Source organism: Danio rerio, chromosome 23, assembly GCF_052040795.2.
Source record: "Danio rerio strain M-AB ecotype USA chromosome 23, GRCz13ab, whole genome shotgun sequence".
Lineage (NCBI taxonomy): Eukaryota > Metazoa > Chordata > Actinopteri > Cypriniformes > Danionidae > Danio > Danio rerio.
Window position 1 is genome coordinate 7,772,729 of NC_141043.1, and position 25,305 is coordinate 7,798,033.

Below are 25,305 nucleotides of genomic sequence, written 5' to 3' on the forward strand. Positions count from 1 at the left end.
TTTGTTTCGTCGCCTTTGGCTTGCTTGGTTTGGTACATGTGGAGCTGCGCATCAATGGATTTGCTCTTCAGTTTGAACTTGCAGCAGTGAAATTTAAACCACACTGAACTGAAATAAACTGAACTTCATCACTGAATTCTGGACTGACACAGTTTCAATTTACTAGAACTTCTATGTTAAGCTGCTTTGATGCAATCTACCTTGTAAAAGTGCTAAAGTAATAAAGATGAAATGAACTGAACATGTACAACCTTCGTCCTCACAATCTACACTTCGGAGTTCTGACAACATTGTATCAAGACTCAAGCATTGCTGATGCAGAGCTGCTAAAGACTGTAAAATGACCAAGTCACTTCGGCTGATATCTGGCCCTAATGATGAGAGGTACGTTAACTGGACAACATGTAAGGGGCTGGTCGTGTTTTTCACCCATATGTACAAATGACCTGTAGTAGCAGCACATGAGCACTTCCTTTCACCTGGAGTAGGGTGGAACATACATACATACATACATACATATATAAATATATATATATATATATATATATATATATATATATATATATATATATATATATATATATATATATATATATATATATATATATATATGTGTGTGTGTGTGTGTGTGTGTGTGTGTGTATATATATATATATATATATATATATATATATATATATATATATATATATATATATATATATATATATATATATATGTGTGTGTGTGTGTGTGTGTGTATGTATATATATATGTGTGTGTGTGTATATGTGAATATATATGTATGTGTAATTTAATAGTTGTGAGTTGGACATGAAAAACATTTAAAGGTTTTACTCTCCATTTGGAATGTGACGGCCTTGTTGGCAGCTATATAGCTATAACTATTTGAAAACCCATGGGTTAATACAAATTTAAATTTTGAGGAAAATCACCCTTCAAGTAGAATAAATGAAGTCCTTCACAATGCATATTACTAATCAAAATTAGGGCTTTTAACAGAATAAAGAGACGTGTTTTTGGCACCACTTAAGGGTAAGTAAATTAAACATTTTGGGTGAATTTCTCTTCAAGATCAAAATTATCAAAATAAAAAAAATATATGTCTCATAAATCACTGCTTGAATATTCATTGTTGTCAATTGTCATATTTCAAAAACATCAATTGAATTGGAGCCATTGAGGTATTTTATTACTGACAGTGCACTTGTCTTTTTAGTGCAATCATTTTAGTTTGAAATCATCTCTGAAATCAAGCTTCTCTGTGATGTAAGCAAGTGCAAAAAAGTTGTAAAAAGAGAAATACACAGGCTCGGCAAAAAAAAAAAAAAAAAAAAAAACACAGGAATGAGCACAGGCTCTGCACTCTTCCGGAACCTTTTGGTTAGTTAGAAAGTAAGCGCCACCTTGTGGTACCATCACCGAGGCTCTAAATGACTTTCCAGAACCTTTCTGTAACAGTAGATCCCATTTCACACATATTCTTGCACTGCTACTGGCTGAAGCCACATCAAATTCAAAACTATAATGCTTGCACAGAATGATAAGCACAGGCTTCTGCGCTCTTTTGGAAGCTTTGGTCAGAAAGTAAGCGCCACCTTGAAACTGTAATTACATTGTAATACATTGTAATTGACCGGCACAACATGGGATAGTTAAAAACAGGCGTCTCTGAAACTGAATAATTCACTTTTTTTTTATTTAGGCTAGAATATTATTTTATTTGACAATCCAGTTTGTGTTTTGGCATAGTTGAAGAATAGCGTATTAGAAGCACTTCACCTCAACTGCTATTTGTTCTTCTATTTTATCTGGCTAGCAGGTAACTGACCAAGAAAAATATGTAAACATAGAGACAAACAACATACAAAAATCTTTTACGAATATATTTTAGCCCAAAAAATATATACAAATTATATTTTTGCTTGAGCCCGTCCACCACTCAACTGTGCGGGTGGATGATTTTCAGTCAGTGGAAATTAAGGATTTAATTAATGCTTCAGTAATTGTATTCTATCACAATCTTTTTTCATATATTTGCAAATTTTTTAATATGTCATAATTTTAAAGATTACGTCTTGAGCGTCTGATTTTTCCTTAATGCTGATGTGCTTTAATTACATTTAGATTTCAACGAAATTAAAAATTAAAAGAGAAACGAATTACGTCATAACCAGGGCCAGACAGAATCTGCGGACGTTTTTTGCTATTTCTGCACAGAAGTTTGGTAAAAATCTGCAGATTTCTGCGGAATTATTTTGAGAGTATCATAACTAAATCCTTAATATGTGTGAAATAAAAAGTAGTACCTTTTTAATGTCTATTTAATGTTTAAATTGCAAATCTAATTAGATTCACTTTATTTGGTAAACAAAGCAAGTCTCTCAAATAATATCTCTACTAAAAGACAGAAAATATTGCTTTTACAAACTGCATTGTACGTAAATCAGAGGAACATTTTCATATTAGTCAATAATATTACAGTAATTGATTAAAAAACGAAATAGATTTGGATTTACACACATTTACTCAAGTAAATAAACAGAATTAACGATGGGGTAAAAATCTGCGGAATTCTGCGCGCGCAGATTCCATGTGGGCCTAGTCATAACCAATACCCTTTAATAATGTCTTTAACAGTAAGCATTCGTGTTTCTTGACATGACTGGGGGGGAAAGGTGGGCGGTGCTGGATTTGTGCAAACCTTGGAATAAAATCCTGCAAGAGCCCCTGACTGACAGTGCACTTGTCTTTTTGTACAGTCATTTCAGTTTGAAATCATCTCTGAAATCAAGCTTCTCTGTGTTGTAAGCAATTGCAAAAAAAAGTTGTGAAAAGAGATACATACACAGGCTGGGCAAATAAAGAAAAAATGTAACAGTAGAGCCCATATCACACATCTACTTGCACTGGCTCCTGACTGAAGCCTGCATCAAATTCTGAACTCTTGCACAGAATGAGCAATGAGAATGAGGCTTTGCACTCTTCTGGAAGCCTTTGGTCAGAAATTAAGCGTCACCTTGTGATACCAACACCAAGAGGCTCTAAATGACTTTCCTTGCTTGTGGAATGATCCCCAAACACCTAGGACGGCTAACTCCCTGGCAATCCCAACTGCTCCATTTGGCATTTCTGTGTTTGTTTGTTCTCTCTGTGTTCGCGTGGGTTGTCTTTGGGTGCTCTGGTTTCCCCATAGTCCAAAGACATGCGGTTATAGGTGAATTGAATAAACTTAATTGGCCGTGGTGTATGAGTATAATGAATAAAGGAATGAAGCCGAAGGAAAATGAATGACTGAATCTTTGTACTTGATGTGAGCCCTGTTTATTTCATTGAATCGCTCTATCCCCTCCTTGTAAGTCAGTTTGGTTAAAAGCATCTGCGAAATGACTAAAGGTAAAAGATCAATGTTTATGTGTAAATAAAAGCCTACAGTAAAACCTGTTTATAATAAAGGCTAAAGGCAATGCATTTGTTTGAAAACTGGCTACAGGGGGCAGTAGGAAGATGAACATCTCAATAGACCAATTACCAACCTACATCACAAATGACATCACATGGGTCCCCGGTTGCAAAAAAAGACAGGCTGCAAAAGTAAAGATGTTGTGTTGTGCAAAGGATGCCAAATTCGAAATTTTATTTTCGAAATTCCAAATATAAAAAACGTAACTTTTACTATACACCACACTGCTTTAATGCCAACTGCAGGTGTCTTTGGCTAAAAGGGAGCTGAATGAAGCGACAACCTAATTAGAAATGCTGGACTCTGCAGTTCTCATGTTATATCAGGTAAGTTCACGCTATGCTGAATCATACACGTTACTCGTTTTTTATTGCAGCAATGATTTCAGCATAAACAGTTAAACATGGTTAATTAAACTGCGGACACTGAATGCTCAGAATGAAAGTGAAAGTGTAAGTTATTAAGGTAAAGTTGGTTTTATATTTACACATTCATGCAGTCACAACTTGTGACACACTCCCTATATAATTTACCATGGAATTTTGAATATTGTCTGAAATAACATGCAAGTGTAACTTGAAAACAACATTAACACTGTTTACTTGACTGTGAACAATGTTGTACTTTGATAGTCATTGGCTGCTGCTAATATGTTTTCGCTATTAAGAGTTTGCAAATAATACTATTATGAAATTATTATTAAGGAGAAAGTCCGAATGTGCGAATATAAAACTAACTTTACCTCTATGTTTACGTTCACATACCCTGCCGTACAGGTAAAGTTCGCTGTCAGAATTAAGCTGTTTTGCCTGCTGATGATTACCCAGACCTTGTACAGCTCTGTATTCTTAGGCAGAACCTCAGTTTTTAGCACTACATAGTGTTGAATCTGGTAATCATGGAACATTATTTTGTGCACATGACCACAAAGAACATTGTTGGCATCCAAAGACTTGTAGACCTTTAACTTCTCTCTTGGAGCGTCAATGAGATTGTTTATTTTGGGCTGGTTGCTTGGTCACTTCGTCTTATCCAATATCCATTGGCAGGGTGCTATTGCAAATGGACCTGTCAGATGAACGCTGCTCACCTTAAAGTTAATTTTGCAGAATCACTGTGCTTATCAAGGGGTGACAAGCTGTTAAAATATGCTGAAAGCATTATTTAAATCAGGGGTTTTCAAAGTCTAAGACAGTGGGCCTCCCTTTTGACACAACTTATCCATTGGCGCCCCCCTCCTCCCAAACACGCACACACACACATACACACATATATATATATATATATATATATATATATATATATATATATATATATATATATATATATATATATATATATATATACATATACATATACACTATATATAAAGACACAGACAGATGTCAGACTGTTAACTCACTTTTATCATCATTTGCATGAAAGTGCAACTATTATAATAACAAGTATTTTAATATAACGTTTTTAAAACTAGGATGATGGTTCAATATGAATAGAACAGATCCAAGAACTGTCCATCCTAGTCAAAACAGTCGAAGTTTAGCGGGTCTCATGCTGTCATTAGCCAAAATATCTTGACAAACCACACTTAAAGGTCGTCATTCATCAGCTGGTCCTGTCCACGTAAATCCTAAACTCAAGTACTGATCATCATATCGTCGTCTTTTGGGTTTAAGCCCTGAACTTGAAGGCTTTGAATCGGGGGGTCTCAGAAACCGATCCATTGTATTAGCAGGCATATAACGTTACCTGTATTGGCGGGCTTGCCAAACAGAAGCGAATTCACAGCTATGGCCTTCTGGGTAAAAAAGGTTTTCTTATTTTTGACGTATTATTTTTTTTTAGCTTTGTTTAATTAAAACGTGTAAATAATATAAAACTACATATAATAATTAAACTTAATAATTATATTTTTATTATATAATATTTTTCCCGCGCCTCCCCTGATGCTCTGGCGCCCCCCAGGGGAGGCACGCCTCACACTTTGAAAATCCCTGATTTAAATAATATATACGTTTAATCCATATATCTTATTTCTAAGACAACAACAAACTCATTCGCATCAGATGTCATTCCCTCGATGTAAATGCTAGCGCTCCCGGTTTCTTTCTGCCACCTCCCTCCCTCCAAAGTTGTCTGGTCGGCTGGTTATTCCACCAGCAAGGAACAGTAAACGAGAAGGTTCTGGAAAGTAATTTGTATCACAAGGCACTGCTTAGTGTTTTCTGAGAAGAGCAGAAAGGCCAAGCTTTCGCTGTTCTTGGAAAACAAGACAAAACTGTAAAACCTCAAATTCCTCCAGATTTAACATGATTTTCACATGAGAAATGATGTTGCATTATGTATTGCCGGTGGGATTTTCGGAACCAACTCTTTGAGATGTGAAAGTATAGGTTTGAGATACGCATTATAATTAAGCCTGGCTATAGCTCAGTTTTTTATTACTTGGAATTGTGCCGTTCTTGTCTTTTCATTTGTGTGCTGTGTGTGGTTTCCTGTTCTGGCTGTCCGGTATGTGAATGGCAGTTCTCAGCCTGTTTTCTCCTCGCACCCTCTCCCACCGCGGCAGACAGGAAATCAAACGCTTAAAAAAAAGGGACGCCAGAAATATGAAACCGTGGGTTTGTCTTTTAATCATTTTAACATAACACATTACAAGTCAAATGGTACAATGTACTGTACAATAAGTAAATAGGTTTGTTGTAATGTCATCTCTTTGGATCAACCAATATACAAATCTGTCAACTTTACAATGCAGCAACTGACCGCAGGTGAGCCGTGTAACAACAGCAACTACAACAACAAAAAGCACACTGTTTGTCTCCGTTACGCGTCTATTGTACAATTCGTCCTGTCAATCATCGTCTCCGAGTTGTTTCAGATATTGTAAGAATGAGTATTCCGTTTGTTGTTTTCACCTTTTTTTCAGAAGTTGTGGTAATAAGCAAGTACTAAAAATAAAGGACTATATTGCTAAACGAGTTACATAAAAAGCTTGGAATGCAAGACTTACATTAAGCTAAAATATATCAAACTACAAGTGGATTTTGTCCTCATGGGACGTACCCATTTTCTCACTAGAAGCCGAAAGAGCATCGTCTTTTTTTTTTCTTTTCTTAAAAGTCAGATTGTTTCTTTTACCCTAGTTTGGTTACCTTACAATTTCCCTTAACATTTTGTTCTGTTATAGGAACCAACTAGTATCTCAGGGGGGAGAAATACAAGTGCATTGTTACAAACGAGGAAAGGATCCACTTAACTTGGTTAATTATTCTGCGGCGAAATAATAAACTGAAGATGCTGAGCTCCACCTATCCAGGCAGTTATTACATAAAACTTCATTTAAACCAAAAGTGCTTTTTTTGGAGGGGCAGAAAGCTGAGAGAAATTTCACACCAGTCGAACCTGCCAGCGTGTTATGTCGATTGAAAACACCTCAGTCTATAGATGGAGCTGGAAATGTTCTTTTGTTTGCGGCAATGATGGTTTCAGACACTGAGAAGGTGTTACTCTAATAAGATCTATTTCACAATTAAATGACTTCCTCAAATGTATGACAAGACAAAGTTTGGGGGGGAAGGGTGAGTATTAGTGAACGTCTATCTAAAATACTGTTACTCTTTTGGAAAAAGGAGGAAAACAGCAATTACACGAAGATGAATAAACTCTACACATCAAACTAATGGCACATACAAAATCAAATACAAAATTAAAAACATACAAACATACAAGGCTGAAAAATACTCTTTTTAAAGGTTTAAAAGTGCTAGGATTCAGATCAGCTCACAGAAAACCTGGGGAGGACAAACTTAAATATTGCCAAAAGCCTTTATTTTATTAGGTTACATATGCATCTCCTCATATTTCTTCAAAATAAATAGATTTTTAAATATAACAAAATAGTACTTTAAGCCAAATGTTTCATTTCAATCTTTTTTTATTTTATATAATTTCGTCTGTACACTACTCAATCAATGTTTCATGCTTTGAATTTTTACATTTTCTAAAAATAATATCTTTATTGTTATTATTATGAGGAGATTGACAAGCGGATTGGTGCAGAGGAAGCAGTAATGCGGTCCATGCACCAGTCCGTTGTGGTAAAGAAGTAGCTGAGCTGAAAGGCAAAGCTCTCGATGTATTGGTCAATCTACGTTCCTACTCTCACCTATGGTCATGAGTTTTGGGTCATGACCGAAAAGACAAGATCTCGGATACTAGCGGCCAAAATGGGTTCCCTTCGCAGGGTGGCTGGGTGCACACCCTTCCAGATAGGGTGATGAGCTCTGTCACCTAGGAGGTGCTTGGAGTAGAGCTACTACTCCTCCACATTGAGAGAAGTCAACTGAGGTGGCTTGACCATCTGTTTCAGATGACTCCTGGATGTCTGCCTAGGGAGGAGTTCCAGGCATGTCTCACCTGGAGGGGGCCTCGGGGGAAGACCCAGGACTCGCTTGAGGGACTATGCCTCTTGGCTGGCCTGGGAACTCCTCGGGATCCCCCCGGAGGAGCTGGAGGAAGTGTCTGGGGAGAGGGAAGTCTGAAGTCCTCTCCTAAGACCCGGCCCCGAAAAAAGCGAATGAAAATGAATGAATGAGGCATGTGAACATACTATATTTGGCTTTCTGATGAAACTCTCATTTGAAGGAAATTCTTCGTACAGTATTAGCAACGCTCTTTAGTTCGCCATTGCGCAAAAACAAGTTTCTTCTCCCCAGGTTTTTGGTATGAAAAACAAATAAATGAGGTGATGCGTTGTGTTGTTTTGAGGTCCTGTTTCAACAAACAGAAAATAATATAATGACAAAAACGACTAGGCAATATCCCAATCAAATGTCCCATGCTTTGAATGTCAAAGACCAGGCTGGTGACTTCTTTGTGTCTCTTTTCAGACCCTTTTCATAAAATGTTCATTCGAACTGAAGCAGCTGAAGAACAGAGAAAACAGTTCACGTGTACTAATGTGCATGTTTTCTGCTAAAGATTATTTGCAGTTTTAAAAAAAATATATGTTTCCAGAGTGGTCTATGGTTGCTGGCAACCACAGCACCAAGAGCAGCATTATATTGTTTTGTCTTAGTTTTGTGGTGTGGCCTTTTACCATTCTATTGTCTTTCCTGTTCACATTCACTATTGATGCAGATGTGGACACAGAATAGGGATGAGGTGAAGAAAGAAAGAGAGAGAGAGAGAAATACATCTGTTTTTATCAGACATGACTTGTACGTCCATCTTCTGTTTCTTTACACAGAACTCTTCCTCACATGGCCATTGGTAATGAATGATTATTTGGTAAGAATGTGTGCAGTCCACTTGCTGGGAAATGGCAACTTAGACGACAAAACCCCTTTAGATTCTTGTAATATAAAAACCGAACCTACAGCAACTGGAATTGTGGTTTCAGTCGTTTCAGTGTGACGGTGCAAAATGATCACGGAGGTTGGAAAATTGTACAGCCAAACACACCAACAGACAGCATCCGTCGAATACTGAGAATTAACAAAACAAAACAAACTGAAACCTGGATCACATTATGGGCCTCTAGTACATGCGCTAAAGATTAAAGACTAGTCCGTTCTACTGGATTATGCCACTATTAGTCTATTATACGCAGGTAAAATCCCACCTTATTCATGACTCACATGGAGAAACAATAAACAGGAAAAGCTATAGGGAAAAGCTAATACTTCATCCATTTTGTTCAATATGATGCAAGATACATTATTATGTATCTGCTTTTCAAAAATCCATCAGCAATTGTAATACAACTATCTAAATTACAAATTTTACTGAAAAAGAAGCAATTATAATATATATTTTTGATGTGGTACTTCGTACACTGCAAAAAAATATTCTTGTTTTTGTTTTGTCTTTTTTTTTTTCCATTCACATATACCAGGGTTATCATTACAATGTATGTCTCTCTAAAATAAAACCTGCCTAAAATACCTTTTTCTTCTTAAAATACATATTTATATATATTTATAGATTATTATCTGGTGGGCAGGATCTGGAAGTGAGATATTGTTGCCACGGAGACTTAAAATTAGTGCTGGAAAGAGGAAAACCACGCTGAGACTCTGAGTTATCTGGAGGTTGTTTGTGTGTAATGGCAGTCTCTTTTCAGAAAGGTAGAAGGTAGAGGAGTGAAAGGGGGATTTCAGTGGGCCACCTTGGCAACCCACATAGGTCAAGTGCCTTTTGCTGTAAACAAAGTGCTTCTTTTGAGAAAAATTGTAAACCTGTAAGAATTTAACGTTAAATTTTGCTTTAGTTCTGTCAGTGGTCACATTGTACCAAGTGAACAAACTGTGCAGTTTTTACCCTCTTTGCCTTTCCATTTTCAGTCTCTCTGCTGCTCTCACATTAAAAAAAGGTTACTGAACTTTCCAACGTGTGTGAATTTGTATCATCATCAACAAAAAAAAAAAAAACTGGGATGTGAATTTTTATAATCTCTTGATTAAATCAAGTCGAATCTATTGAAAAACTCATTTTGAAATTAGCAATTTCTCTCCATTCCTTGACAAATTTGTCCACTCCTGGCCATGAAGACGGTTTTAGTTTTAGGGCGAACAACTATCACCTGACTTTAAGCTTAGTAGAATAGAGACAATATAGCAAAGTCAGGTCTCACATTTGGAAAAGAAAATAAAAACCATATATCACTTCAAACTAGTCTTTCAGAGTCTCAAAGACAGATTATCTTCTCTAAATCAATCTTTTTTTTTCTACTAATAGTATTACTTTATAAAGTATGCAGTACCATGCCTTAAGGCCTACTGATGCTGCTGTCTAACTACGAAAATGTAGGAGAGGGGATGATGGGAGAGGTTCAAAAGGGTATTCAAAAAAATCATAGCTAAATTTCAGACAGCCTAAATAAAAGCTCATATGCTTATTTTCCTCCAGGCTCAATAAAAAAAAAGCTGTTGTGCGCTTTTGTTAAGGCTTCTATGTGTTCAAGTTTTCTATCTCCACACCCCTAGGGGGAGCACTAACACTGAGCCCCCTCATTGAAAGGCCTGGTGAAAGCGAGGCAAAGTGGTCGTACTGAGGCTAGAGCTGAACACTGGTGGGAGTGGGTGCAGAGGCCCAAGACCGAGACCCCCACCGGAGCCTGGTTGCTCCTGAGGTTGAGGTTGCAAAGAGGTAAGAGGCACTGCGGCGGTGGCTGTGGCAGCGTGTGGTTCGACAGCATGCGAAGATGCTGACGATGATGAGGAAGAAGAAACTGTGGAGGAGGTGGAGTAACCCATTACCAGTCCTCCCGAACTCATGGGGGCACTGTAGGGCTGTAGATTGAGTGGAATAAAGCTCAGCAGATGAGAAAAGTCCATGTTAGCAGCACACAAAGACTCAGCAATGACAGCGGGGCTCTTGGACATGAGGGGGTCCCCGCAAAGGTCATCCGACAGTCCTGTCGAAGGTTCCAAACCCTCCTTGATGGGGGAAGCTGCTGAGTGGGGATCGGCAGAGGATGGCGGAGGTACTGGGAGTCCACTCTGTAGATCCATCAGGAAACTCTCCATCTCCACCTTCAGGGGCTTCTCAAGCAGGTATGAGGTAGATCCGAGCTGGTACTTGGGCGGTGGCTGAGGGTGCTGTTGTTGCTGGTTCTGCAGGGAAGGCTGTTGCTGGTGTGTAGGTGGGGACTGGTGGTGATGGTGAGGGTGGTGATGGTGATGATGGTGTGGGTGATGGTGGTGCAGTGATGATGGAGGTTCCATATGGCAGCCCATCCCCATGGCAGTAGGTAACGACCCTGGGACCAATGAATGATGGTGACCCACACCTGGATTGGACATGGCCTGGAGATGATGAGGGTTGTACATACCCATGGGAAAAGGGGTGGCACCGTGGAAAGGCTTTGCCATCATTGAGTCCTTGGTAGGTCCCATGCTACACATCATAGGGCTTATTTCTTCTTTCACAGCACACGGTGGAGAACCAGACCCAAGTATACCCAACATATCTGGAGGTTCTGTCTTGATTTTCAGCAGCTCTTGCGAGTGGCTCTTCTTGACATGTCGTGTCAGATGGTCCTTCCGCCCAAAACGCTGGGCACAGTACTGGCACAGGAAGTCTTTGCGACCCGTGTGTACCACCATGTGTCGGCGGACATCCTTCCGTGTGTAAAACCGACGATCACAGTGATCACAAGGATGTTTCTTCTCCTTGGCACCACCTGAAGACTTGCCCGAGTGGCTCTTGAGGTGCTCCAAGAGTGCTGGCGTGCTCTCGTAGCTTTGCAAGCACACCTTACAGGTAAGATCACCAGCGGTGGCTGAGTGCATGGCCATGTGGCGCTTGTAGCCCAGCTTTGTGTTATAGTGTTTGCCACACTCTTCGCACTTAAAGGCCTCTTTGTTGGGGTCGTGAGTCTGCAGGTGGTTTTTTAGGTGATCTTTGCGGTGAAACATCTTTTCACAAAACGAACACTGATGAGTCTTCTGTGGGGAGTGTGTGGCCATATGCCTACAAAGGAGAAACAGATAGTGTTTAGCTAAGGACTGATGGACAAAGGCACTGGAAATTTCTGCAACTAAATGAAACTTTGTTTCAAACATGCACATTTTTTAATCAAGGTTGTGTCAGATTGCTGGTGGACTCCCTAAACCAGGTGTGTCTACCGCTGCTACTTGAAGCCCACCTTTCAGCACAGCTGTTTATATTCCAACCAGTTCCAACACACCTCCCTAGAAGTTTTTAGTAATTTTACAGTTCCTAATTAGCCAATTTAGCTGTGTTTAATTATGGTTATAACCAAACTCAGCAAAATGCCGGCTTTCCAGTGACTTCCAGTCTGACTTCCCTGCTCTTTGTTTATTCTTGATTCTGAAGGGCCAATTATGAGATTAGCTTTAATGCATGTACCTGGCGGTTTCTAGGAACTCTGAAGACTTCGATTAGATTCAGATGTGTTTAATTTAGCAGAACCCTCCAGTACAGTGGCCGTCCAGGGGCAGAATTGGATATCCCAGCACTATACTTATTTACTTAATTAAGCTTGCACTCAAATGCATCACAATTGTTTGGTCCTTGAGTCTGCTGGAAGTACACTGGAGCACTCAAATGTAAACAGAACCTACCTAAAAAGCTTGTATTTGGAACTGAAAGCCTTAGGGCAATGGGGCTGGGAACAGTGGAAAGGTTTCTCTCCTGCGTGACAGATTGCGTGGAGCCGAAGCTTGTCCTGTGAGCTGAAGAGGGCACCGCACACCAAACACTCGCTCCCACTGCCTTCCCTCTCCCTCTCCCTCTCGTTCTCGGTCTCTCTTTCCGTCCTCCCAGCAGCGGGACCTCCAAACACTTTGGTGGCACCTCGTCGATCCTCGTCCTCCAGCGTCAGTGTGGCAATGTGGTGTGGGGCATCGGCGGCAGCTGCTGCCATGGCAGCCCTAGGGTGCCGTTGCCATTGAAACTCGGCCGTGGCTGCCCTGCCTTCCAGGCTCTGGTTCAATATCGCGGCGGTGTTTAGGGAATTCAGGCTCTTAAACTGTTTGATATCTGTGAAAAGGAAAAAAAAAAAAGATGAAGCAGGCATTTCCTTTGTTTTACACAGTTCTCTGTATATTCATTCTTACACAAGGGAACAGTGCTTACCCTTAATGTGCTCCCAAAAGAAATGTAAGTGCTTTTTCTGGCTTCTTTATTCACCTCCACACTCTCATCCAGTCCCACCTGCCATGACTGGGGTTGAGTAGGCGACAATAGTGCTCATCATCATCTTCACCCTTTCATATAAATGAAAGAAATGTCATCGATTAGTGTGTGTCTTCAAATGTTTTACTCCGAATTTCTTTTTTTTTTAAGTGGTTACACTTTACAATGAGTTTAAGGCTAATTACATGTACTAATGGACAAAAACAAGCAACAATACACAATGCATTTATTAAAATAGGTGAATGCTAGTTTGTAAAATTTTTAAAATTAGTTAAATACATTTAAACGCCTTGTAAACATTAAACAATTTATACTACTATCATATTACTAAATCAAATATTGTAATGTTAGCTTTAATCTAGAGCTGCATGACACTGGAAAAGTTTGACATTGCGATTTTTTTTCCTGCAATTATGTTTATTGTGATATGAATACAATTTCTCCAGATGACTTTATTAGCTATATCTGTAAAGAACACATTAATATAGATTATAGCAGTGATTCTCAAAGTGGTGGTCGGGACCAGGGCCGGAGCAAGCTGAACTGCCGCTCTAGACAAAGGACGGTCACGCCGCCCTCAAACCTAAAATTAAAACGGGGGGATTCTCTATTCTGCCACACTAGATGTGGTTATAACTGAAGGCGCGGGTGGTGAGGGTAGTGTCGCGGACGCCGCTCTCTCTATTATGCTGCCCCAGGCGCGGATATAACTGAGGGCGCGGGTGGTGAGGGTAGTTTCAGGGACGATGCTCTTTCTATTCTGCCGCCCTAGACGCGGATATAACTGAGGCGCGGGTGGCGAGGGTAGTTTAGGGGAAGCCGCCTGAGGCGCGGGTGGCAAGGGTAGTTTAGGGGACGACGCCCTCTTTATTCTGCCGCCCAAGACCCGGATATAACTGTGGGCGCTCTCTCTGTTCTGCCACCCTAGACGCGGATGAAGGCGTGGGTGGCGAGGGTAGTTTTGGGGATGCCGCCCTCTCTATTCTGCCGCCCTCTCTATTCTGCCGCCTAAGTCGCCTCTATGGACGCACCGGCCCTGGTCGTGACCCCCCGAGGGGTTGCAGGACAATGAAGGGGGGTTGCCTAGTGATTTCCAAAAATCTATTTATTTTTGTTAAACCATAAATATTACCATATTTTATCCATAACCTACTGAAGAGGAAAAAGTTTATAGTTACCATTTACTATTTAGTTACTATAGTAGCTCATACGGTTGTTACTAGTACTATTGTATTGCAACCGCTAGGGTAATTACATTATATAAAAGACAAAGCAATAGTGTCAGATGCAGCAGATTGATTTTATATCACCAGGTTAAACTTTCTTGCACATTTACAGCATTGCCACAGCCATATCACCCTGCAGCCCAAGACCGGTTACTCACTGAAGCTAAGCAGGGCTGAGCCTGGTCAGTACCTGGATGGGAGACCACTAGGGAACACTAGGTTGCTGTTGGAAGTGGTGTTAGTGAGGCCAGCAGGGGGTGCTCAACCAATGGCCTGCGTGAGACCTAATGCCCCAGTAAAAGTGAAGGGGACACTACACTGTCAGTGGGCGCCGTCTTTCGGATGAGACGTTAAACCGAGGTCCTGACTCTCTGTGGTCATTAAAAATCTCATGGCACTTCTCGTGAAAGAGCAGGGGTGTAACCCTGGTGTCCTGGTCAAAGTCCTTCTATCGGCCCTTACGATCATGGCCTCCCAATCATCCCCATCCACCAAATTGGCTCTATCACTGTCTCTCCACCAATAGCTGGTGTGTGGTGAGCGCACTGGCGCTGTTGTCCTGTGGCTGCCGTCGCATCATCCAAATGGATGCTGCACACTAGTAGTGGTGTGGAGAGACCCACCCTCATGATTGTGAAGCGCTTTGGGTGTATGGCCATACACAATAAATGCGCTATATAAATACACATGACATGACATGACAATAGACTTGGGTCTATTGGTGTGTGTGCGCCATTGCATGCAAGGTTTCTGTATTTATAACAACCTCACAGGATGTTGTGGGTCGCGAGTCACTGGCATTGTTATTTTGGGGGTCGCAGGCTGTAGTTTGGGAAGTCTCGGATTCTAGTATTATCATTAATATAATTCTGTAGTGGAGTGAATCATGTGTAAAAATCAAACAAATTACAGGTCTAGATAAATACAATGAAGCAAAGAAAATGAAATAAACAATGTTTTAGGGTTTTATAGAGAGACTAACAATACTCGGGTATAGATATTGAATAAACCAAATAGCACTGAATTGTCTTCGTTGTATTAATAATCCAATAAATTTTGTTTTTGTAAAGTTACCAATGCTACAATTTCTTGTCCTCAGATGCTTTAAATTAGGGGCGCCCAAACTTGGTCCAGCAGGACCAGTGTCCTGCATATTTTAGTTTCAACCCCAATTAAGCCCCGGTCAGATTACACGATTTAGGCACGATTTTCTTGACGTAGGGTGTCATAGAGATTCGAAAACGGCAAATAGACGTCGAGACACAAGATTCAATCGTTTCTTCTCAAGTAATGTGGCATAGTTCACGACAACCAATCCCATGCCTGCGACGCCTCATGACACCATCGCAGAAAGTCTAGCATGTTTAATCTTTTCTCGTCCTTTACGATGAGTTCCACCACGTGGGTGACACGGCCCAATAGGAGCACATAATTTAGCAGTTATTTTAGAGGGTGCTGCTGTTAATGAGCTGGTCAGGTAATCAAAAATCAGGCTGCATATTAACAGATGGGTTGGTCACGGATGGATATGACCAGTCATTGGCTATGCAAACTTTAACTACTTTCTCTAAAATATTAAAGTGTTTTAAGCAATTTCATCTGACAGACTGGCACAAATATGGCAACACCTAGATTCTGAGTTCACTCTTCCAGGGGCATCAGCAGGATTTTAATCAAAGTTATGCACATCGAGCACCCCCTCGCCCCATCATCGTCCCTTATTTTTATTTCAATCTCAAAAAACACTGATGCTGTCAAAGGCTACATTTAATCATTGTCGCGAGTGAGACAGAGAAAATGACAGCACATAATTTTATTTTAATAATTGAAATTATTGATTACAATAATCCATAATTAATATAATAATACAATATAAAAAAATTCATAATTACACTGAAAAAAAATTATTCAAAGATGATTCCTTGGATTTACTCAATTTGTTTACGTTAAGTAGTTGTAAACAATTTAATTGTGTTGAATTTAAACAAACAAATTCAGTTGAACATTATTCAATTTCATTTGTTTGTTTAAATTCAACACAAATAAATTGTTTACAACAGTTCTGCATGCAGCTCTTTTTTCAGTGTAGGCTACTTTTAATATATATTTGTTGGTCAGTTATCTACAAAATAAACAAGAATAACATCTGAGGCAAAGTGCTGCAGAACCCGTCCGCTACAGACTAAGCTTCAGCGCCAAAACACAAACTGTTTTGTTAAAAATAAAAATAAACTAACCTAAATATATAATCTAACTTAAATCAAATTAAGTGAAATATTCAGTTTCAGAGAAGCCTATATTAAACTGCTTGTCACTTTTAGTGACAAAACCATTCGTTGCGCCGGTAAATTACAATGTAATTAGTTTAATCAAGTAAGTATAAATCTCCCACCATGCAAGTACATACACACTTTAAAACACACAAACACATCCCTTTATTTATTCTCATTTTTTCTTGCTTTGTCAATATATCGTAGTGTATACTGTTTGATAGTCAATTTGCAGTATTAAAAAAATAATAAAATAAATAAATAAATAAATAAATAAATAAATAAATAAATAAATAAATAAATAAATAAATAAGCGGCATTAACTCGCGTCCTCTCATGGTTGGTTACGCACAATGTACAGCCGTAGGGGTGCAGGCGACACTGCTCTCTGCTTTCCAGCAGAGTTTGTTGTAATTAAAGCCTGCCCTGTTTATTCAAATGTGTCTTTAATAATAACAGTTAAATATAGGCTTCTCTGAAACTGTGAATATTAAACTTTAATTTTATTTAGGCTAGATTATTATTTCATTTACCAAACCAACACAATCTCACAGTAACTAGCTAGAGGGCAGTAATGTACATAACACTTAATATGCTTTCATGTCTTCTATACAACATCAACCATCGAGGTGCACAAAGTAAGCTTTGTGTGTCCGTGCATGTTCTGTCACGCATGTGTGTACATGTACTCCAGTTTTATGAAACAATGTAAGGCTCCTGTAATCCTAAAGCAAACACAGACATAAAGCAACCCTTAGTGATGGCTAATAAATTTGCCCTTAAATAGCATTAGATGGTACAGTACAGTACACACAATTATATTATTACATATATTTCAGTAATCACCTTTCTGATGGATGCATTACTTTGCTTTAAATTATCAGTTTGTATATTGTTCATTGATATTAGTTTCATGGTTGTTTTTAAAGTTTCTCTTAAGTGTAAACCTCCAGTCATTGACCATTATGGTCAGAGTTCAAAATCCACCTGTCCGTTGTTGACCACACTGTTGCTAATGTGAAAACAACAGGACGGTGTCAATCTAAACATTTACAAACACATACAGTTGAAGTCAGAATTATTAGCCCCCTTCAATTTTTTTTCTTCTTTTTTAAGTATTTTTTCAAATGATGTTTAACAGACCAAGGTATTTTCACAGTATGTCTGATAATATTTTTTCTTCTAGAAAAAGTCTTATTTGTTTTGTTTCAGGTAGAATAAAAGCAGTTTTTAATTTTTTAAAAGCCATTTTAGGGACAAAATTATTAGCCCCCTTAAGCTATTAGTTGTCTTGATAATCTACAGAACAATCTACTATTATACAATAACTTGCCTAATTACCCTAACCTGCCTAGTTAACTTAATTAACCTAGTTAAACCTTTAAATGTCACTTTAAGCTTTATAGAAGTGTCTTAAAAATATCTAGTAAAATATTATTTACTGTTATCATGACAAGGATAAAATAAATCAGTTATTAGAAATGAGTTATTAAAACTATTGTGTTTAGAAATGTGTTGAAAAAATCTTCTCCCAGTTAAACTGAAATTGGGGAAAAATAAACAACCGGTCTTATTAATGGTGGGCCTAATAATTCTGACTTCAACTGTATAAGTTACTTCCATTAAGCAACTTTCATATATAAACAATCAAATATTGAATATTTCATTAGTTGAGGTCAGCATGAATGATAATAGTAACAAAAAATCTAAAAGTATATTCAGAATGGATGTATTAAATTGATCAAAGTGATCATAAGCTGCCAGTGAAAACAAACTGTTTTTTTTTAATATTTCTATGTAGATCATTGCTGGTCTTTTAAACTTTTTACAAAGAATGAAGCATGGTTGTAAAATAATGTAAAATAAAAGCTACACAAATGTTTTCAGCATTGATAATAGTAAAATAAATAAATGTTTATGAATTCTTTTTACATTTCCGGGTTTCTCAGTAGCGGAAGACGTCATGGTTGGGTAAACTTAGAGCGCAGTGAATGAGAGAGTACAACAAATGCATCTTTAACAATCCTATTTGCTGAAATAATAAAAGAAAAACTCCTTGATGGTGTTATCAAGACTTTCAGAAAAAGAAAAAAAAAATGTGTGAGACAGCCAGAGGACAGAATAATGTCAAATTTCCTCTTAGCCCCATAGATGCTGCAGTACAAACACATAGCATATTCGTTTTTTGTAATTTGATGCAAAGATGATATAATACATTCATAAATGTTCATACTTTAAAAATATTCAAAACTTTCAAGCATTTAAGATTATGATGACTGTTAAACGTGTCATAACAGTCTTGTGAATGGGGTCCATTAGGCACAGGGCCGGAGTGGGACTTCTTTTCAGCCCTGGAGTTCAAGCCTTAGACCGGCTCACCTCAGTTAACAACTGACTATATTAAAATAAGGTAATTTCCAATTCAGTTTCTAACGACACTACCCTGTCTTTTTCAAGGAAACAGCTGCTTTAGAACTTCAAATGTTTTTCATAAATATATAGGAACATTAAAGGATAGCTAAATCTCCAACACTATTCTTTAAAACATCATAATGTCCTTTCCTTTTCTCAATATATATTCTGTGCGAAATTCCTATATTCAACGGTGGTCACAAAAAATAATAATAATAATATTTACACCTACATAAGTAACACTAACAGTATAGTGTTTAAAAAAAAAAAAAAAAATATATATATATATATATATATATATATATATATATATATATATATATATATATATATATATATATATATATATATATATATATATATATATATATATGAGGTTAGAACTCAGGTCGGCAACGTCATAACGCAACGTGCTGACCACTGGACCACAATGGCGCTGTCATACTGATACCTGCACAGTAACGTATTACTTAATTTTCTCCCATGTTAGATTTCTGAGGAAGTTATGTCAGATTTATTAATGTAGTGAATCATCTGATTTTCATTGAGCAGGTGTAATATTTATTAATATTAATTATTTTAATTCTTATATTCACTAAGTTGCTGCTGTTTGGGGTCGAATGATACATCATCATTAACCTGCAGGCTGCATTTTGCTCTTGGGGCTACGAGATATTAAATAAATAGAGCGAATAAAAAGAGTGAGGCGATGGTCAAATAATTGAAAAAAGTGTGACTGCTGAGAGTGCCAGCAGCTAGGGACACCGGCCCTCACACCAGAAAAACAGACTGGCCCATCGGGAATTCACCCGGTCCTCCCGATTAGCCAATCCGTGCCTGATTAGGCACCATATCAGTAAATTTTAATTATGATAGTGGTAATGATTTCTTAAAGATCATGATTTCCGTTATAAGGATTTCTGAAGCATCATGTGACACTAAAGATTGGATTAATGATGCTAAATCTTTTTAGTTTAGTTTTGCCATCACAGGAATAAACTGCATTCTTTAAATACATTGAAATGGAAAACTTTGGTATTTATTTAGCATTATTATTGTATATAACATACACATAAATGTACGCCAACATACCCCAACGTCTTGGGGACGTTGGATTTAGTTTGGAAATAAAAATCGGGTTGACGTCAAAACTCAATGTCGGGCCGACGTCAGTGTCTGATTTCCAAGCTAAAATCAACCTAATATCTACATCTATTCATGTTACAACGTGACGTGGTGTGGACGTTACAACTATGACATCTATCAGACATTGGGTTTTGGTCACCTTCCAACACAACCTACAGTAAAATCAACCAAATATCAACGTAATTTGATGTCATTATTGGACGTCAAAATAACGTTGTCCTTAGACGCTGGCTAGACATTGAGTTTTGGTCACCTGACGTCATGACCTAAATCTAACCTAATATTAACGTCTTATGATGTTGTGTGCCTGCTAGGATTATTCATTCATTTTCTTTTCGGCTGAATCCCTTTATTAATCCAGGGTCGCCACAGCGGAATGAACCGCCAACTTATCCAGCACATGTTTTACACAGCGGATGCCCTTCCAGCTGCAACCCATTTCTGGGAAACACACTCATACAATACCGACAATTTAGCTTACCCAATTCACTTTTACCGCATGTCTTTGGACTTTGGACCACGCGAACGCAGGGAGAACATGCAAACTCCACACAGAAACGCCAACTGACCCAGCCAAGGTTCGAACTAGCAACCTTCTTGCTGTGAGGTGACAGCACTACCCACTGCGTCGCCCTACTCGTGTACTGCTATTGTAAAATGTTGCCAAAAAATACTTAAACAGGAGCTCACTTTTCATCCAGTCAAACCTCAAATAACATTTCCCCCTCGCTGAATATCTTCTTTTACTGAAAATCTGTTGCATTCCAGAAAAAAACAGCACGTAAACAACAGGACTTTAAAAGCAGCATGTTTATCTATATGCATGTGTAGAAGAGGAAGTGACAGCTGTGTGGCGCTGCTGCAGTGGTCACACAGCAGGGAGCAACACAACTCCATTCAGATGCTACGGGGAGCCCTGCGCCATTGTGCAGCTTCTCCGCCGCAAACATTCCACATGCACACACATATACATCCCATCCGTCACATCATATCAGCAAATACACACATTAAACGCGCTGACTAGTGTCTTTCTGATGCTGAACCCAATCCGTTCCAAACATCACTGCACAACAGTTACGTTTCGGTTTCGATTGTATCCAGGTATTTCGGTCTTTCATGAGCGTTTGACACATGGGTTAGTGGGGGTGGGTGAGTTTATATATGACCGTCCTCTCAGTAGGCCACGCTGAATGCTGCCGCAGAGGGGGGAAACTGGCCATCCATATTGGCTGCGTGAGTGTGTCTGAGGTTTTGTTTTGAGATTAAAGGGTTTTCACATTCCTCTGGCCTGGGGGTCAGAGGTCACCGTGTACACCAATGCTGCCTCCTGTGTGCAGGTTTAACCCCTTCTGTCCAAACGCAGAGAGGGAAAGAACTGCTAATTCAAGGTCACATGCACTGTCAGATATAAGCAGTGGGACAGAGTTTTGATCAATCACAGTGTATGGCTAGGATCACCTTTGTTTGGGGTTTGTTTTTGGTGAGTTTTTTTTACGTTAGTCCACCGTTGAGTCATCTATCTTGTCAGTCTAATCAAGGATTGTACCATCTACGAACAACACAAGCACTTGCAAACTTCCATCACCACAATAGAAGAACCCAAATCTATGAAACTACAGCTGATTTGCAGAATTGGCAAAATCAAGGATACATGTACAGCCCTCTGATGTTGGTTTATTAAAAAGTTGGTTACATTTTTGAACCTTAAACGTATAGTTTGTTTGTTTGCTTTATTTATAGAGCACATTTAAAAACAACAGGGGCCTCATGTATCAACGCTGCGTACGCACAAAAACTTTGCGTGCGCCAGGTTTCACGCTCAGAATCGCTCACGTTTGGATTTACTAATGATGAACTGAATGTGAGAATGTGCGCAGCTCCACGCCAGCTTTATGGCTGGCGTACACACATTTTTTGTGCGTGCCTGTTTTAATTCCATTGGCGACTCCTAGAGGCAGTTGTGTTAAATGGCACTCTACAAAGTGTCTTTGAGCCGTGTAATGGCAGCTGTATGAGACATGTTCATTTAGCAGGTATATAAGATTTCCATACCATGCAGTTGACCAGCCAAACATTAAAGCGCAATTTGCAGCGGTCGCCTCTTTTTCCAATGTAATGGGAGTGATCTACTACACGCACATTGCTATAAAGGCACCATATGAAGATGAGTTTGCATGCGTGAATCAGAAACATTTCCATTCAATAAATGTGCAAATAAAATATGATGCACAGACTTATTAATGATTCCTACTTGTCTTTCTCGTGATAAATAGTAGGCAAAATCTGATATGTAGCGGGGAAAAAAAGAAGAATGAATTCATCCGACGCTGGATTCGAACCGAGTTCATGCTTAAAAGTGTCAAAACATGTTAACATGCGTTTATCGAGATGCGCCACTAAGACTGTTAAGGACACTACAACATTTTACAGATATAAATCACACTATTTCTTTTTTTAATCCACACAGTGCGATGTTCAGACCTAACTGTGTTAACCGTATCAGCTAAACTCTCCCCACTCTATTTTTTTCTTTTGTTGTTAATTCCGGAAGACAAACTTGTAAATAACACCGTTTTCCTCCGGTCTACCTCCGAAAGCAGCACCTTCAATTCACATTCTGTTCAAAGTTTCTCTTCTTGCTTGCTTTTGCCATTCCTTTTTCGTTGGGTTTTGCCAAAGTAGAGTCATTTGCATATTCATACGGGGGAGGAGGCAGGGAGGGGTTTTGTGCTCGTGCATGTTGCGCTCATGTTTCACGTTCATTTGGATGTACAAAAGATTATGCGTGAGATTCGGCGTACGCAGTGTTTCATACATCTGAATTTTTTTCTGCGTATGCACATTTACAGCTTTGTGCGTACGCAATGTTTTAGTATGATTTCCACGCAAGTCTTAGTACATGAGGCCCCAGATGTTGACCAAAGTGCTTTACAAAAAGACCAGCATACAAAATCTATACCTATATATAAAAATTAGTCACAATATATAAAACAGATTAAAATTAATTAATTACAATCAAAGGCAAGAGACAGAAGGTGATTTTTTAGATGAGACTTAAAAGCACCAAGTGAAGAACATGACCTGATATGTAAAGGCAGACCATTCCACAGTCGGGGGGCTGCAGCAGAAAAAGCCCTGTCACCTCTTGATTGCAACCGTGTTTTGGGGACACAACTAGCTGAAACGTGTTTTCGGACCTGATTGGCCTCAATGAAGTGTGCCAGTGAAGAAGCTCAGAGATGTAAATAGGTGCCTGACTATTCAAACTTTTAAAAGCAATAAAGAGTATGAAAACTAAAGGTGCAAAAGCAGAACTTGTTAGAGGGGATTACAGTTCTATGATCAGTAGTAAATCGCCTTCGAGACTATAGGGAGCTCATAACAACTCAAGAAACACAAGTTGCTAAATGAACTCAAGTAAAGTCAAGTTGGGCTTCATTCATGTGTGGACATACAGTGGAACAAAATATCATGTCTCGTAGGACGACAGAGCTACATAAATAATCATAATCATAAATATTATAATTATTATTTCCTTTATTTAGCCAAGAGGTCACATTGAGACAGTACTGTCTCTTCTTCCAGTGAGACCTGGGGTCTGTTCTTCGTAGGTGGATTACTCAGTTAGCTTGGATATTGACGATTTGACATGATCCAGGATCGTTTAGCACTTCAAAACTCATCTAAGAGTTGTTGTCATAGCAACAGTTCCGGTAGCTCAAACCTGGTCGGGAGCAGGCTCAATCATTTAAACTGGATTAGATTGGGTCAGTTCAAGCAAAGATAATACTGAAAGTATGTACCAAATGCTGATGTTTTCTTACAGCAGTTATATACACTTGGAAAATATGGTAAATGGTAAATATAATTTTATATATATATATATATATATATATATATATATATATATATATATATATATATATATATATATATATGTATATATATGTATATATATATATATATATATATATATATATATATATATATATATATATATATATATATATATATATATATATATATATATACATACATATATATGGTGGTTCAAAGAGAACATTTATTGATATGAACTTCTTAGTTACGAACGCATACATGCACAATATTCAACTTTTTTTTTTTAAAGGATAATTTTAGCAGTGTTTTGACGGCTAATACTAGCAGTGATTTGATGCTTCGTAAAAGTTGCAGACGCCTTTACCAATATAAAAATGCTTTTTTCATGCAAAATGTATTTATACAGTTTATTCCTAATGGCGGTTAAAAAAACTTGAGTAGGCCTAGGCTACTATAATAAAGAAAATCTCTAGATGTAGAACTGAATTTACATTGATATGCATTGAATTACTTGATGAATACTCCTGACTTATGAAAGTGTAAAGCCTGGAGCTTATAACAAATGTAGAAAGTTATTTAAGTGTCATATTTAACAAACCGTTGACTGCTTATTTTATGTCATTTTGCTCACATGAAAAATTGAATGTTAATTAGATGATGTCATTACGCTGTAGTGTCGTCAGCCAATCGTTGCATTGCTGATCATAATTTCGGGAATCAATAGATCTGTCCTTCACAACACACGCAGCGATGTTTAAAAGTACTCCGAGTCGGAAGTGTGTCAAGATTGAGCTGACTTTGCTGGTCATTCCAAGCCCTAGGAGCATAAAAGTAAAAAGCATGTTTGCCAAGTTCTGACAATACCCCTGTGACTGTTAGATGAATACAGGAACCAGATCTAGTGTGTTGGTTATTTATGAGAAATGTTAAAAAATTAGAAAGATGGGTTGGTAATTTACCTAAGAGTGCCTGTAAAATAAATAAGTACAGATGTAGTTTTCTCCTTTGATATAAAGATAACCAGTCTAAGGAATCATACAAAATACAATGATGCGTCCTTGAGTCTGCGCCTGTGTGGAAGTGTATTGCTGCATGATAAACAGAATATAGTTTTCTAAGTAGAGTAGCGACTGCATGCATATAAAGATGATCACCATAATCAATTATAGACAGATATGTACTCTCTACTCATTTCTTACAGGCCTTATGAGCAAAAAAAAATTGACCGCAGATTTATGTTACCAGTATATATTCAAAATCCAGCAGTTCATTTTTAATTCTC

The 25,305-nt window shown here is 38.3% G+C and overlaps 1 protein-coding gene across 3 annotated transcripts in view; it reads right to left on the reverse strand.

Moving 5' to 3' along the window:
• Positions 1 to 6,071: 6,071 nt before the first annotated feature.
• Positions 6,072 to 25,305, reverse strand: part of plagl2 (pleiomorphic adenoma gene-like 2) — a 91,288-nt gene continuing 72,054 nt past the window's right edge. Inside the window, exons 1-4 of one of the 3 annotated variants that reach the window (XM_087305032.1) lie at positions 15,058 to 16,127; positions 13,070 to 14,488; positions 12,556 to 12,973; positions 7,995 to 11,941 (exon numbers count right to left, since the gene is read on the reverse strand). In XM_087305032.1, the coding sequence (XP_087161158.1) occupies positions 10,477 to 11,941; positions 12,556 to 12,857 (1,767 nt within the window). In that variant the 5' untranslated portion in view covers positions 12,858 to 12,973; positions 13,070 to 14,488; positions 15,058 to 16,127 and the 3' untranslated portion in view covers positions 7,995 to 10,476. 3 annotated transcript variants of the gene reach the window in all.